This window comes from Xyrauchen texanus, chromosome 13, assembly GCF_025860055.1.
Source record: "Xyrauchen texanus isolate HMW12.3.18 chromosome 13, RBS_HiC_50CHRs, whole genome shotgun sequence".
Classification (NCBI taxonomy): domain Eukaryota; kingdom Metazoa; phylum Chordata; class Actinopteri; order Cypriniformes; family Catostomidae; genus Xyrauchen; species Xyrauchen texanus.
The window spans coordinates 45873874-45891373 of NC_068288.1; the positions used below are offsets into that span (position 1 = coordinate 45873874).

The window sequence follows — 17500 nt, forward strand, 5'->3', positions numbered from 1 at the left end:
ACATAATGTAACACCATTCACAATGTATCATGGCATATTTTCCTTTGAAACATTTATATCATGGTGAAATATTCACGGTGTTCCCTTTAACAAATAACAAAAAAAAAAACTTTAAGAATGAGCAAATGTAACAGTAATAGTGAAGCTTGTTATAGGAAACACCACTTTGGTATTTTGGTGGAAAAAATGGCTACCATGGTGAATTTTTGTAAAGAATATTGACAGACACCTCAGAGAGGGTGTATTTAATTTGTGTGTGTGTGTGTGTGTGTGTGTGTGTGTGTGTGTGAATGTAGATTTAAAAACATACAGTATAATTCAATAAATCATTAATTTTGTCCCTTGCATGGCCTCTGGTTTCTACGGTAACGTCTCCTCTGCATAAAGACAGATGCTTTTTAATTACCGTTAAGTGTGCTTTCTATTAAAGTAGCATTCAAATGACTACTATATATTTATATAAAAGCTTTCCTGCTATTAAATATTGGATTACTCTAATGCTTAAATGCCATTATGATATCACAGGAGTTTTTATCTTTTTTACCTTCCATGTTTTCTCTCTGTAACACCTTCTTTTAAATTGGCCATGTTTGTGTGTGCAGCATAGACTGTATACGACCTGCTATTCACTTTTACTTTGTGTTTGTACATAAATGTGAGTCTGCGGTGTGTGTACACGACCACTCTACAATGTTAAAAGTCTTTCTTATATTTCTATTCATCAAAAACAGTGTGTCAAAATGAACGCTTTTCCTTTCTGCTCTAAATTGATGTCACGTTAGACTAGTCAGGCCACGCCCACGACTGGTGACGGACTCCTCCCTCTTATCATAGCTCCTCCCCTGAGTGATGTACACACAGTCTGTCCTGGAGCAGATACAGTGAGAAGAATAATGTCTCATAAGTGATCATAAGAGTCTTCATGTACTCACTTACAATGGAAGTCAATGAGGTTTAATATGTAAACATTAAAATACTCACTGTTTCAAAAGTGTAGACACGAGACATAAACAGCTTCGTTGCCATGACGATGTATTGTTGTAAAACCTGAAACCTTTCAACGACTGTAAAAATTACATTTAAGCAACTTAAATAATACAAGAGTTTTAACAGATTAATTAATGTAAGTGCTTTTATAAAATTATAAGCGTCACATTTCTGCCTTTAAACCCTCCAAAAATGGACCCCATTGACTTCCATTGTAAGTGTCCCACTGGAACACACATTTGTGCTTTTTTGAAAGAAAACAAGGGACGAGTCGAAATACATTTTTGTGGTAATCAACATTATGCTTCAAAATGCTGTCGATTGAGATGAACTTGTATTGGACACAGAATATTCCTTTAATGCACATTTTGTTCAAAGTGGGTCAGTTTGCTAAATCAATACAGCTGAAATAGTATGAGTAGTATGAGTAGTATGAGTAGTATGAATAGTATGAGTAGTATGAATAGTATGAGTAGTATGAGTAGTATGAATAGTATGAGTAGTATGAGTAGTATGAATAGTATGAGTAGTATGAATAGTATGAGTAGTATGAGTAGTATGAATAGTATGAGTAGTATGAATAGTATGAGTAGTATGAGTAGTATGAATAGTATGAGTAGTATGAATAGTATGAGTAGTATGAGTAGTATGAGTAGTATGAATAGTATGAGTAGTATGAGTAGTATGAATAGTATGAGTAGTATGAATAGTATGAGTAGTATGAGTAGTATGAATAGTATGAGTAGTATGAATAGTATGAGTAGTATGAGTAGTATGAATAGTATGAATAGTATGAATAGTATGAGTAGTATGAATAGTATGAGTAGTATGAATAGTATGAAGAGTATGAGTAGTATGAATAGTATGAGTAGTATGAATAATATGAATAGTATGAGTACTATGAATAGTATGAGTAGTATGAGTAGTATGAATAATATGAGTAGTATAAATAGTATGAAGAGTATGAGTAGTATGAATAGTATGAGTAGTATGAGTAGTATGAATAGTATGAATAGTATGAGTAGTTTGAGTAGTATGAGTAGTATGAGTACTATGAATAGTATGAGTAGTATGAGTAGTATGAGTAGTATAAATAGTATGAGTAGTATGAATAGTATGAGTAGTATGAGTAGTATGAAAAGTATGAATAGTATGAGTAGTATGAATAATATGAATAGTATGAATAGTATGAGTAGTATGAGTAGTATGAATAGTATGAGTAGTATAAATAGTATGAAGAGTATGAGTAGTATGAATAGTATGAGTAGTATGAGTAGTATGAAAAGTATGAATAGTATGAGTAGTATGAATAATATGAATAGTATGAATAGTATGAGTAGAACGAGTAGTATGAATAGTATGAGTAGTATGAATAGTATGAATAGTATGAGTAGAACGAGTAGTATGAATAGTATGAGTAGTATGAATAGTATGAATAGTATGAGTAGAACGAGTAGTACGAGTAGTATGAATAGTATGAGTAGTATGAATAGTATGAATAGTATGAGTAGTACGAGTAGTATGAATAGTATCAATAGTATGAGTAGTATGGTAGTATGCTGTTCTGAAATATCTCCTGTCCTCGTATATTTGAACACAGTTTGTCCTCTCTGGGTCTCCGGTTCTGGATGTGTCGACCCGTCTCTACAGACAGACTGTGCTCACTCAGACGATACTTTGACAGTAGCTTTCTTTGTCCATAATCTTTAATATGGGACAAATATGGTGCCAATTTATAATCAGTCTTACATTTATGCATTTGGCAGACGCTTTTATCCAAAGTGACTTACAGTGCCCTTATTACAGGGACAATCCTCCTGGAGCAACCTGGAGTTAAGTGCCTTACTCAAGAACACAATCGAACCAGCAACCTTCTGATTACAAGTTATGTGCTTTAGCCCACTACGCCACCACCACCACTCAGTCTTGAGTCTGTAGAAGCAGTTTTAGTTGTGTACTTGAGTGTCTTTGTGCTGCCAATCCTGAACGTATTCTTCCTGTTTTTCTACTAAATAGTGCATAGGGTCACTCTCTGGGTGTCCTGTCCGGTGTGTAAAGGCACAGTGATGGTAGTTATCTGGAGGTGTGTCTGACAAATGGAACCAGAACTTATCTGCTCTCTTCTGGATTTTGGTGAGGAGACGGAACCGGCCCAGTTCTGCTCTACGTCCCAGACTCAGAGCCAGGGACGGATTACCGACCGGGCCAATGGGGCCAGTGTCCAGGGGCCCGTTGACTGCCCGGGGGTGCCCTGGGCTTTAAGGCTGCACAATCTAGTTTGCTGATCCCCCCGCTTGAAATGCCATTTGGGCATGAACAATGAACCCTAACCCCCCCACCCCGCCCGCCAGCCCGCTCAACAATTTTTAGGTGGAGGGGGGCCCTTGGAGATAATTGGCCCCAGGGCCTTTGCAAGTCACCCTGCTCAAAGCATTTCTGTGAATTCCCAGGATGTTTTTTTTTTTGCAGATTCTAGGTGAAATATTTCAGCAGGGCTTTTGTCCCACGATTCATAATTGAATTTAGATTTTGGGCCCCACAGCCATATAGATGTATAGGTTTGATGATGCTGTTGAAGACATGTCTGTATAAGTGAGTGGAGTGTGTAGATGTGATTAGCTGCTCTCTGTTTAGGCACAAATCCAATCTGACATTATTTAGTTCACTAATCTGTTATTTATAATGAAACGGAAGAGTTTCCCGAGGTTGCTGCTGACTGTAATGCGCCTGTAATTATTGGGGTTGCACTTGTCCTCTTGTTTGAAAATTGGGGTTATTTGATTTTTCTTCCAATTCTGAGGAAAGTGTCCTGATTTGCTGATGTCACGTCCTCCGTTCCCATTTTCTATTTACCAGAAATGGAAGTGCAGCGTAGTTCTAGCGGGACGGCTAGCAGGTGTACATCATCGCATCATTAGCGGGGTAACTCCTAGCCAATCACATGTAAGCCGTTGCTTTAGAAGTCTGCTCACAATCACACAATCCATTGCATTGCTGTTCAGTGTGCTAACACGGCAACCTCCTCCACCCCAGCACCACCAGTTGAGTCCCGTCCTGCACGGGGATAGGCTCCTCGCCCCTGCCTCCTATCTCCGGCAGGATATGACGGTTCCGAGTACAACTTCTTCGGAACCCCAGACGGGGCTTACGCCAAAGAGAGACATTAAATATATTAAATAAATTCAAATGCATTACAAAATAATAATAATAACAGTAATAATAAAGGATTAAAGAATAGCGGATGGTTCGCTATGGCATGATTTGGCATGAGTGCACACACATCAGTTATCTCTGCATTGATGGCATTGATGATGTTTTGTGGGACATCTCTGCGAGGCAGAAGTGTGGAGATGATGACTCTGGCACTGGGGTAGATCCCGCTAGCTGATTTCACCATGTTGATGAGAGTTTTGGCGACATCCACTCTCATGGTGCTGTGGTCGTTTGTCCCAGTGCTCAGTATAATGTGTGAGGGGGCGCCCAATTCCCCATCTCAGCAGCTCTCTAGCTCTCTCTCTCACTCTCTCTCTCGCTCTTTCTCTCAGCCTCTTTCTCTCTCTAGCTCTCTCTCTCTCTCTACCTCTCTCGCTCTGCCTCTTTCTCCCTCTCTCTCTCTCTCTCGCTCTCTAGCTCTCTCTCTCTCCCTCTCGCTCTCTCTCTGCCCCTCTCTCTCTCTCTTTGCCTCTTTCTCTAGCTCTCTCTCTCTGCCTCTTTCTCTAGCTCTCTCTCTCTCTGCCTCTCTCGCTCTGCCTCTTTCTCCCTCTCTCTCTCTCTCTCGCTCTCTAGCTCTCTCTCTCTGCCTCTCGCTCTCTCTCTGCCCCTCTCTCTCTTTGCCTCTTTCTCTAGCTCTCTCTCTCTGCCTCTTTCTCTAGCTCTCTCTCTCTCTGCCTCTTTCTCTAGCTCTCTCTCTCTGTTTCTCTCTCTCTCTCTCTCTCTCTTTCTCTCTCTCTGCCTCTTGCTCTCTCTTTGCCTCTTTCTCTAGCTCTCTCTCTCTCTCTCTCTCTCTGCCTCTCGGCACATCTGCCACGGCAGGCTTTTCTATTTCCCATCTAAACTGCACATTCCACAGTGACAAGAGCTCATTAGTGCTTAATTACACACGTGTTATTTAGTACAAACATCTCCATTTGGGCCCTTTTTGCCGTGTAATTGTTCTGCGGGGACGGCCGCCGATACGAAGGGCACAGCGGCGTGATCCGCGCCGAATATGGAAGACTGGAAGTAGGTCACGAGCGGCAATAAACAAGAAATGGTGGAATAAAATAATATAGTCAACACACACACACACACACACACACACACACAAACAAACAAACAAACACACACACGTGCACAATCATATCCACAGCTCATGTAATATTTACAGTACACTAATAGATGGATGGCAGAGAGAGAGAGAGAGAGAGAGAGATATTAAGGAGAGAGAGAGAGAGAGACATTAAGGAGAGATAGAGAGAGAGAGAGAGAGAGAGAGAGAGCATTTCACATTTGAATTTCAGAGAAAGACTGCATTTATACATCAGGGTTGTGCATCTGTGTTTTCGTGATAGAATGACGTTGACTGAAGAGATATATATTTCTAAGGATTTTAGCATGATTAAATAAAGCAATGTTTTTACAAATACTATATATGCATCTCCGTGTTCAAACATGTAGGGCCGGACTTGACTTTATCCATCAGTGACTGGATTGCGAAAGGGGAGGAGTTAAAATTTGAAAAGGGCTTCGTGACATCAGCTGAGAGGGAAAGTCGTTTCAGAGGCGGAGCTAGTTGGTTCACTCTGATGAATATATGATATGATGTCTGGTGCACAATAAGACGAGGAACATGTCCTAAGAAAGTAAATAAGGTCATTTTTATATTTCCTGTTGACCTTTAACCCCAAACAATTCACCTCGCTTTGAAGCAAAGACAATTAATTCACTACTGATAATTCAGTTGCTTGATAATATCATGTAATCATGCAACAAGCAAAATCGTTCCCGCCAACTCTGACCGAACATTTCAAACAGTCCCGTGGTTGCCAGGACAGCGATCACATTCTGAACGGCAGCGGTAATGACGGCAGATACAGGCGCTCGTCTCCTCTCCGGAGAATGAATAATATTCTGGCAGTGCTGAATCTAATAGGCGCTCTCTCTCTCTTAGATATTCAGCTGAGAATGGCACTTATGAAATATTAATATCATACAAAAATATGGCAACTCCGGCGCTCTCCATCTCTCAAACTCCAGTGTAATTGACTATACGAGTCTTTCCAAATCAGGCAGTGAGAAAAAGGACAGAAAGAAAGAAAAAGAGAGAGAGGAAGATGAGACGTGTTCCACAAATGAGGAAGAATTAAAGTACAGATGTGAAAAACGAGCAGTGCATACACTGATGCTAGTTCATGCTAATGGGGACATACCATCAAACATGACATTAAACCCATTACGGCCCTGTTCTTAATTAATGCATGCTATTGGTAGGATTGCACCAGCTATGAGTAGCTGAGTTGGGACGTTAAGTTCAAACTAGGGCTTAGAAACTACTTGTAACTCAGTGTTTAATTTAGTTGTGTAACAGGGGCCAGCGGATAGATAGATGTGCGATGTGTGTAAACCTCTACGTGTCTAAAAACTCTCCTGACCTCAAGAGGTGCACTAGCGACTGACGCTAGAGGCTGTAGCCTTTAGCCTCCTTGTTAGCGCACCCGCCTCTCATGCTGGAGACGCCAGTTCAAGTCCTGTACGGAGTGGGTAGAACTGGAGTGTCACATTGGTGCCGTGACCCGGATGGGAGTGAGGTTTAGGGGGGGTGAGTGTAACACTGGCCAGCGGATAGATAGATGTACAGGGTATAAACCTCACTCTCCTGACCTCAAGAGGTAAACTAGCGACTGACGCTAGAGGCTGTAGCCTTTAGCCTCCTTGTTAGCGCACCCACCTCCCATGCCGGAGACGCCGGTTCGAATCCCGTACGGAGCGGGTAGAACAGGAGCATCACAATGGTCCAGAGAGAGAGAGAGAGAGAGTGTGTGAGAGAGAGAGAGTCTGTGAGTGAGTGAGACACAATTTCACCCTTGGTACGACCAAAATTGATCATACTACAAACTACACATACCTCGGGCTGAAATTCAGTGCAAACGGAAACCTCAACTTGGCCGTGAATGAACTGAAAGCGAAAGCAAGAAGGGCTTTCTATGCCATTAAAAAATCTATCCAATTTGAAATACCAATCAGAATCTGGCTCAAAATATTCCAGTCAGTCATAGAACCAATTGCACTATATGGCAGTGAAGTTTGGGGTCCTCTCCTAAATCACCAATTTGACAAATGGGACAAAAATCCGATTGCATACAGAGTTCTGTAAGAGTGTCCTGAGAGTACAGAGGAACACACCAAACAATGCATGCAGGGCAGAATTAGGCCAATACCCTCTATTAATCCACATTGAGAAATGAGCCATCAAATTTTGGAAACATCTAAAACTGAGTGACCCCAACTCTTATCATTTTAAAGCCCTTAAAAACCATGAAATGAACGCTGAGAAGAGTCCCATCATCCAGCTGGTCCTGAGGCTCCACACACAGACTAACACGACTAACAATAATCAGCCTCAGGACACGGACACCCTCATCCACACAATCCGGCCCAACCACATGATGAACACACAACAAGAAAAGTACCGAACTTATTGGAATGAAACAACACAAAAACAAAGTAAACTACAATGTTATTTGACCCTAAACAGAGACTACACGACAGCAGAATACCTGAGTACAGTCAGAGACCACAAACTGAGGAAACACATGACGAGGTACAGACTGAGAGACCACAGCCTGATGATAGAGAAGGGCAGATACAGACAGACAGACAGACAGCACTGATGATAGAGAAGGGCAGATACAGACAGACAGACAGACAGACAGCACTGATGATAGAGAAGGGCAGATACAGACAGTCAGACAGACAGCACTGACGATAGAGAAGGGCAGATACAGACAGACAGACAGACAGCACTGACGATAGAGAAGGGCAGATACAGACAGACAGACAGACAGACAGCACTGATGATAGAGAAGGGCAGATACAGACAGACAGACAGACAGACAGCACTGACGATAGAGAAGGGCAGATACAGACAGACAGACAGACAGACAGCACTGACGATAGAGAAGGGCAGATACAGACAGACAGACAGACAGACAGACAGCCCTGACGATAGAGAAGGGCAGATACAGACAGACAGACAGACAGACAGCACTGATGATAGAGAAGGGCAGATACAGACAGACAGACAGCACTGATGATAGAGAAGGGCAGATACAGACAGACAGACAGACAGACAGACAGCACTGATGATAGAGAAGGGCAGATACAGACAGACAGACAGACAGACAGCACTGACGATAGAGAAGGGCAGATACAGACAGACAGACAGCACTGATGATAGAGAAGGGCAGATACAGACAGACAGACAGACAGACAGCACTGACGATAGAGAAGGGCAGATACAGACAGACAGACAGACAGACAGCACTGATGATAGAGAAGGGCAGATACAGACAGACAGACAGACAGACAGACAGACAGCACTGATGATAGAGAAGGGCAGATACAGACAGACAGACAGCACTGACGATAGAGAAGGGCAGATACAGACAGACAGGCAGACAGACAGCACTGATGATAGAGAAGGGCAGATACAGACAGACAGACAGACAGACAGACAGCACTGATGATAGAGAAGGGCAGATACAGACAGACAGACAGACAGACAGCACTGACGATAGAGAAGGGCAGATACAGACAGACAGACAGACAGACAGCACTGATGATAGAGAAGGGCAGATACAGACAGACAGACAGACAGACAGCACTGATGATAGAGAAGGGCAGATACAGACAGACAGACAGACAGACAGCACTGATGATAGAGAAGGGCAGATACAGACAGACAGACAGCACTGATGATAGAGAAGGGCAGATACAGACAGACAGACAGCACTGACGATAGAGAAGGGCAGATACAGACAGACAGACAGACAGACAGCACTGATGATAGAGAAGGGCAGATACAGACAGACAGACAGACAGACAGCACTGATGATAGAGAAGGGCAGATACAGACAGACAGACAGACAGACAGACAGCACTGATGATAGAGAAGGGCAGATACAGACAGACAGACAGACAGACAGCACTGATGATAGAGAAGGGCAGATACAGACAGACAGACAGACAGACAGCACTGATGATAGAGAAGGGCAGATAGACAGACAGACAGACAGACAGCACTGACGATAGAGAAGGGCAGATACAGACAGACAGACAGCACTGACTGATAGAGAAGGGCAGATACAGACAGACAGACAGACAGACAGCACTGACGATAGAGAAGGGCAGATACAGACAGACAGACAGACAGACAGCACTGATGATAGAGAAGGGTAGATACAGACAGACAGACAGACAGACAGCACTGATGATAGAGAAGGGCAGATAAAGACAGACAGACAGACAGCACTGACGATAGAGAAGGGCAGATACAGACAGACAGACAGCACTGACGATAGAGAAGGGCAGATACAGACAGACAGACAGACAGACAGAACTGATGATAGAGAAGGGCAGATACAGACAGACAGACAGACAGACAGCACTGACGATAGAGAAGGGCAGATACAGACAGACAGACAGCACTGACGATAGAGAAGGGCAGATACAGACAGACAGCACTGACGATAGAGAAGGGCAGAGACAGACAGACAGCACTGACGATAGAGAAGGGCAGATACAGACAGACAGCACTGACGATAGAGAAGGGCAGATACAGACAGACAGAGAGACAGCACTGACGATAGAGAAGGGCAGATACAGACAGACAGACAGACAGACAGCACTGACGATAGAGAAGGGCAGATACAGACAGACAGACAGACAGACAGACAGACAGCACTGATGATAGAGAAGGGCAGATACAGACAGACAGACAGACAGACAGACAGCACTGATTATAGAGAAGGGCAGATACAGACAGACAGACAGACAGACAGACAGCACTGACGATAGAGAAGGGCAGATACAGACAGACAGACAGACAGAGAGCACTGACGATAGAGAAGGGCAGATACAGACAGACAGACAGACAGACAGCACTGACGATAGAGAAGGGCAGATACAGACAGACAGACAGACAGACAGCACTGATGATAGAGAAGGGCAGATACAGACAGACAGACAGACAGCACTGATGATAGAGAAGGGCAGATACAGACAGACAGACAGACAGACAGAACTGATGATAGAGAAGGGCAGATACAGACAGACAGACAGCACTGATGATAGAGAAGGGCAGATACAGACAGACAGACAGACAGACAGACAGCACTGACGATAGAGAAGGGCAGATACAGACAGACAGACAGACAGACAGCACTGATGATAGAGAAGGGCAGATACAGACAGACAGACAGACAGCACTGATGATAGAGAAGGGCAGATACAGACAGACAGACAGACAGACAGACAGACAGCACTGACGATAGAGAAGGGCAGATACAGACAGACAGACAGACAGACAGACAGCACTGACGATAGAGAAGGGCAGATACAGACAGACAGACAGACAGACAGCACTGACGATAGAGAAGGGCAGATACAGACAGACAGACAGACAGACAGACAGCACTGACGATAGAGAAGGGCAGATACAGACAGACAGACAGCACTGATGATAGAGAAGGGCAGATACAGACAGACAGACAGACAGACAGCACTGATGATAGAGAAGGGCAGATACAGACAGACAGACAGACAGACAGCACTGATGATAGAGAAGGGCAGATACAGACAGACAGCACTGATGATAGAGAAGGGCAGATACAGACAGACAGACAGACAGCAGGTTATGCCCGTACTGTAACCAAGGACAAATAGAAACAGAGCTGCACTTCTTAACCACCTGCCCTAATTATAATAACATTCGAAAACACTTCTTTCCCAAATTTGAAATGATTTGTCCCAACTTCAAAAAGAATGATGCACAAGCTCAATATTTACTTGGTGAACAAAGAGACTGCATTTCACTAGCAGCAAAATACATCAATACATCAACTCCTGCCACAAAAAGAGGGAAGAGTCGACCAAACAGTGATGTGCCCATTTACACACACACACACACTACACACCACACACACACACTACACACCACACACACACACACACACACACACGCTCACTCACTACACACACACACTGATATAGTATATACAGTATATATATATATATATATATATATATATATTATTATTATTATTAATATTATTATTATTATTGTTTTTTCACATTTGTTCAATACAGAATTTGTTCTACTCTGTTATTTTTCATGCTCATATAAATGCTTTGGCAATACAATGTACAATTTGTCATGCTAATAAAGCTCATTTGAATTTGAATTTGAGTGTGTGTGTGTGTGTTTGTGAGAGAGAGAGAGAGAGAGAGAGAGTCTGTGTGTGAGTGTGTGTGTGTGAGAGAGAGAGAGAGAGAGAGAGTCTGTGCGTGAGTGTGTGTGTGTGTGAGAGAGAGAGAGAGAGAGAGTCTGTGCGTGAGTGTGTGTGTGAGAGAGAGAGAGAGAGAGTCTGTGCGTGAGTGTGTGTGTGAGAGAGAGAGAGAGAGAGTGTGAGTGTGTGTGTGAGTGTGTGTAAGTGTGTGAGTGTGTGTGTGAGAGAGAGAGAGAGAGAGTGTGAGTGTGTGTAAGTGTGTGAGTGTGTGAGAGAGTGAGTTTGTGTGTGAGTGTGTGAGTGAGAGAAAGTGTCTGTGTGTGTGTGTGTGTGTGTAAGTGTGAGTGTGTGAGTGTGTGTGTGTGTGTAAGTGTGAGTGTGTGAGTGTGTGTGTGTGTGAGAGAGAGAGAGAGAGAGAGAGTCTGTGTGTAAGTGTGTGTGTGTGTGTGTTATACACCTCCAGAGGAAGTTGAGAGGTAATGGTGGGGGTGTGTAGGGGGTTATTTTAGCAAGTGAGCGGATGTTTAACTGAAGCAACTTTTAACTGAACCCTGTGTGTTGAGATATAAAGATACTGAACAAAGACCCGACCCCCACACACACACACACACACACACACCACAACACCTGTCGCACACGGCTGCGAAAAACGGCACATTTCCTCTCAGAGCAGTTAAAGTGGTTGTTCTCAGCTCAACATCACACCACGGTTTGGTTCGACTTCTTAAAAGGAGGCGTTTGATAAAAGGCAGATAATTTTAAAGCACTCATATGTAAATGCGTGTACGCATCCGCAAAACTGAGCAAAAGAACAGTCTGTTTTTAGACTCTGGGCATTGTGAGATGCATTTATTATTTTTTTTTTTCAGCACTTTTATTTATGAAAGTGTCAAGATGCTGCGAAAGCACTTTAACTAACTGGAGAATAATGAGAAAGACGAGTTTATCACACACATGAAGCTACAAAATTATTCTTTTATTCCCTTTTTTCTCCCTGACAATGTAGTTATTAAAATAATAAGCGTTTATTACACCTTTAGACAAACACATTTCATGACAGAATTGAACCTCTTCAAGGTCATGATAAATGATAAATGATAAATGAACAGCATTAATCTGGCCAATCACAATATGTGCATTATATTCATGTATTCTAACTATTATAGTCAACAGGTGATTTTCCAGCAAAGTAGCAATTAAATGTGTTAAATTGTTATATTTACCGAATTCAATGACTTCAATCTCATTTCCTAATCATTTATAATTACTCAATCTATTTTTTTTTACAGAAATCACACTCACAAAGAGCAATTTCTGGCCAATTTTAGAGCTGAAAATTATAATATATATATTTTTATGTTTTGTTATTTTTTATTTTGCTCTCTGCTTTTTTTTAAGTAATTCCTGTCCAGGGAAACAGCTGAAAATGATCCGTAACAGTGAAACAGGCGCATGTACAGAAATGTTATTGATGCGCACTGTCCCTTTAAATCTATGTTGAATAAATTAAATTAAATTGAATAAAAAAAATAAAAAAAATAAAAAAAATTAAAAATTTCATCACCAAATTTTCCAGATCTGTAATTCAACATATTTAAATTGTCTTATATTTCTAGATTATAATATATATATTTTATTTATTTTTTTATTTTTTTAATGTTTTTTGTTTTTGTTTATTTTGCTCTCTGCTTTTTTTTAAGTAATTCCTGTCCAGGGAAACAGCTGAAAATGATCCGTAACAGTGAAACAGGCGCATATACAGAAATGTTATTGATGCGCACTGTCCCTTTAAATCTATATTGAATAAATTAAATTAAATTGAATAAATAAAAAAAAAATTGAATAAATTACATTTTCATCACCAACTTTTCCAGATCTGTAATTCAACATATTTAAATTCTCTTATATTTCTAAATTAAATTATAATATATATATATATATTTTTTAGTAGTTTTTTAGTGACAAAATCACCATGAATTACCATAAAAATAAAACATAGCTTGAAAATATATTTCTGAACCTTTCCATGATTTAAAGTAAAAACACATTTTAATTATGCATTTCAATTTCATTACAAAATTCCATAAAGTTGAATTGTGTAACCTTTAATAAAATAATATATATATATATACATGAAGTTTTATCAATGTAATTTTATTAAAGATTATGCAAATTGATTTTTTTAATGCATAAATCTTAAGTACCATTAAAAACATTATGGAAATAGAACGACAGTAAATACTGAAGTGTACTGGATATTCATTTTCATCTCGTCTAGAAATCAGCACTTTAAAACTCCCTGTTAGCCGAATATTTCCAGGTTTTCCAAGACTGTGAAACGGAAGTATGAGAGCTGCTCTGCACTCACCGATGATAAATGATTTACGTTTCTAATTAAACAATAATAACGGCATTCAGAGACACTGTTGAGAAGATCAGACTTCAAGCGTGTCTTTCACAACATTTCCCCCCAAATCTTCACATCATCCGCTGAGTAGATGAAAACCAAACTCTCACGGTTTAAGAAGTTTCCCCGTGAGTCACGTGTGAATATAGACGCCCTTCAGGTCATGGAAAGTGAGAAAGGAAACTTTGGTAATCACTTGTGTTAGTGACTCAGTTGTGATGGTGAATGTGTGTGTGTGTGTGTGTGTGTGTGCACCAGTGACTGCTCAACATGACTACATGAATGTGTGTGTGTGTGTGTGTGTTTTTGTGTGAGTGTGTTTATTTGTGTGTGTGTTTATGTGTGTGTGCACCAGTGACTGCTCAACTGCAAACATGACTGCATGAATGTGTGTGTGTGTGTGTTTATGTGTGTGTGTGTGTGTGTGTGTGTGTGTGTGTGTGAGTGTGTGTGTCTGTGTGAGTGTGTGTGTGTGTGTGTGTGTGTGTGTGTGTTTTTGTGTGAGTGTGTCTGTGTGTGTGTGTTTATGTGTGAGTGTGTGTGTGTTTATGTGTGTGTGTTTGTGTGAGTGTGTGTTTATGTGTGTGTTTGTGTGAGTGTGTGTGTTTATGTGTGTGTGTTTGTGTGTGTGTGTGTGTGTGTGTTTGTGTGAGTGTGTGTGTTTATGTGTGTGTTTGTGTGTGTGTGTTTATGTGTGTGTTTGTGTGTATGTTTATGTGTGTGTGTGTGTGTGTGTGTTTATGTGTGTGTGTTTGTGTGAGTGTGTGTGTTTATGTGTGTGTTTATGTGTGTGTTTGTGTGTATGTTTATGTGTGTGTGTGTGTGTTTATGTGTGTGTGTTTGTGTGAGTGTGTGTGTTTATGTGTGTGTTTGTGTGTGTTTATGTGTGTGAGTGTGTGTGTGTTTATGTGTGTGTTTGCGTGTGTGTTTGTGTGAGTGTGTGTGTTTATGTGTGTGTTTGCGTGTGTGTTTGTGTGTGTGTGTGTGTGTTTATGTGTGTGTGTTTGTGTGAGTGTGTGTGTTTGTGTTTATGTGTGAGTGTGTTTGTGTGTGTGTTATTATGTGTGTGTGTGTTTGTGTGAGTGTGTGTGTTTATGTGTGTGTGTTTATGTGTGTGTGTGTTTATGTGTGAGTGTGTGAGTGTTTATGTGTGTGTGTGTTTATGTGTGTGTGTTTATGTGTGTGTGTGTTTATGTGTGTGTGTTTATGTGTGTGTGTGTGTTTGTGTGAGTGTGTGTTTATGTGTATGTGCTTATGTGTGTTTGTGTGAGTGTGTGTGTTTATGTGTGAGTGTGTGTGTTTATGTGTGTGTGTTTATGTGTGAGTGTGTGTGTGTGTGTGTGTGTGTGTGTGAGGTATTGGTGGGTGTGAAGTGTGGCCCCTTGGGGACCCTTTGGCCCTCACTTCATCATGTGACACTCGGAGAACCACAAACCACCACAGACAGACAGGCGCTTTAGAAATACAACGAGAACATGAACATGAGTATGTAGGGATTGCTCTCACCCCTGAAGAGGGCAGTCTTTTACCCTCAGGGTCGGTCCTCACCGGTAAAGCGCCGTAGATTCTAACGCCTCGATCGCCCACACTGTATCTGCTCTGTAGATATGAAAGAGAGAGAAAAAGAGAAAGAAAAAGTGAGAAAAACGGACAGAAATGGACAAAACGTCAGTCTCAGATGCAAAGGCATCTGAATGGAAATATTCGACACAGACGACTCCGTTCTGAATTAAAACTTCATCAAAAGTAATCAAATCTTTACAGGTCAAAATGGCATCGATAACGAATTAAATGTTTTCATTTTCCACAAATAATGTGAGAGTTGCTGGCAAACCTTGTCACCACAATGCTACAGGGTTCGGAGGGGTTTCAGCGCATTGCTATGTGGTTGCTAGGGCTTTCTGGGAGGTGGCTAGTGCATTCTGGGTGGTTGCTAAAGTGTTCTGGGTGGTTCTTAAATCATTATGGGTGGTTGCTAGGATGTTCTGTGTATTTTCTATGTTGTTCTGGGTGGTTGCTAGGGTGTTCTGAGTGATTGCTATGGTGTTCTTGGTGGTTACTAGGTTATTCTGGATGGTTGCTAGGGTGTTCTTGATGGTTCCTAGGTTATTCTGGATGGTTACTAGGGCATTCTGGGAGGTTGCTGGGTTGCTCTGGGTGGTTTCAACGGCATTCTGGGTGGTTGTTAGGGTGTTTGGGCTTGTTGCTAGGGCATTCTGGGTTGTTGTTAGATTGCTCTGGGGTTTTGCTATGGAGTTCTTGATGGTTGCTAGGGTATTCTGGATGGTTACTAGGGCATTCTGGGTGGTTGCTGGGTTGCTCTGGGTGGTTACAATGGCATTCTGGGTGGTTGTTAGGGTGTTTGGACTTGTTGCTAGGGCATTCTGGGTTGTTGTTAGATTGCTCTGGGTTGTTGCTAAGGAGTTCTTGATGGTTGCTAGAGAGATCTTGGTGGTTCCTAGGTTATTCTGGATGGTTGCTAGGGCATTCTGGGCAGTTGCTGGGTTGGTCTGGGTTGTTACAACGGCATTCTGGGTGGTTGTTAGGGTGTTTGGGCTTGTTGCTAGGGCATTCTGCGTTGTTGTTAGATTGCTATGGGTTGTTGCTAAGGAGTTCTTGATGGTTGCTAGAGAGTTCTTGGTGGTTGCTAGGCCGTTCTGTGTGGTTGCTAGGGTAATCTGGGTGGTTACAAGGGTGTTCTTGGTTGTTGCTAGATTGCTCTGGGCCTCATTTAAGTAGTTCTTGAAAATGCTGGTAGATTAACAGCTGTTCTGGAGCAATCGTATAGTGCTATTTCAGGTGTCTGCAATCATACTTATGCAGACACCTGCAGGACAATCGCGAAATTACACCTAATACAATTTAAATACCTATAGCTACAATTTATGCTCATTTAATATCAGTATAAATACGCTTTCTTTTATTATTATTTTTAGTAATAGCAAGCTAAATTATAAATTTTTTTAAAGTTGTGCACAACTATAATGAATTTTAAATGACGAGCAGCACTATACGGTCACATTTCAGCACTTCACGTTACTGGACAGCGTCTCTCTTAAGTAGCACTTAAAGTGCATCATCGCACGTTCATGTTATGTGCAGTTTTGGGAAATACGTGTAGCAAACAATTAACAAACGTTCGTAAAATCGCTTGTAGAAAACACTCTTAACAGCTAAGGTCAATTGTTATTGGGAAACGAGGCCCTGGGTAGTTGCTAAGGAGTTCTTGTTGGTTGCTGGGGAGTTCTGGGTGCTTGTTAGGGCATTATAGCTGGTTGCTAGGTTGTTCTGGGGTAGTTGCTATGTTGCTCTGGGTGGTTGCTACAGTGTTCTGGATGGTTGCTAGAGCGTTATGGATGGTTGCTAAGGTGTTCTTTGTATTTGCTAGGTTGTTCTGGGTGGTTGATAGTGTCTTCTGATTTGTTGCTAGGGTGTTCTGGTGTAGTAGCTAGGTTGTTATAGGTGGTTGCTAAGGGGTTCTGGGTGGTTACTAGGTCATCTGGAAGGTTGCTAGGCCATGATGGTTGGACGCTATGTTTCAGCTGTTATAGGTAGTTGCTACGGCATTCTGGGTGGTTGCTAAAGTGTTCTGGGTGGTTGCTAGGGTGTTCTGTGTATTTTC

General features: G+C 41.7%; 1 protein-coding gene across 3 annotated transcripts in view; it reads right to left on the minus strand.

Moving 5' to 3' along the window:
* The window catches only part of LOC127653913 (TOX high mobility group box family member 2-like), a 177666-nt gene that overhangs the window by 101648 nt on the left and 58518 nt on the right, over nt 1-17500 (minus strand). For 2 of the 3 annotated variants that reach the window (XM_052140767.1, XM_052140765.1), the window contains exon 2: nt 15385-15477. In XM_052140767.1, the coding sequence (XP_051996727.1) occupies nt 15385-15477 (93 nt within the window). The remainder of the gene's footprint in view (nt 1-15384; nt 15478-17500) is intronic. The other variant, XM_052140766.1, reaches the window with a different exon arrangement.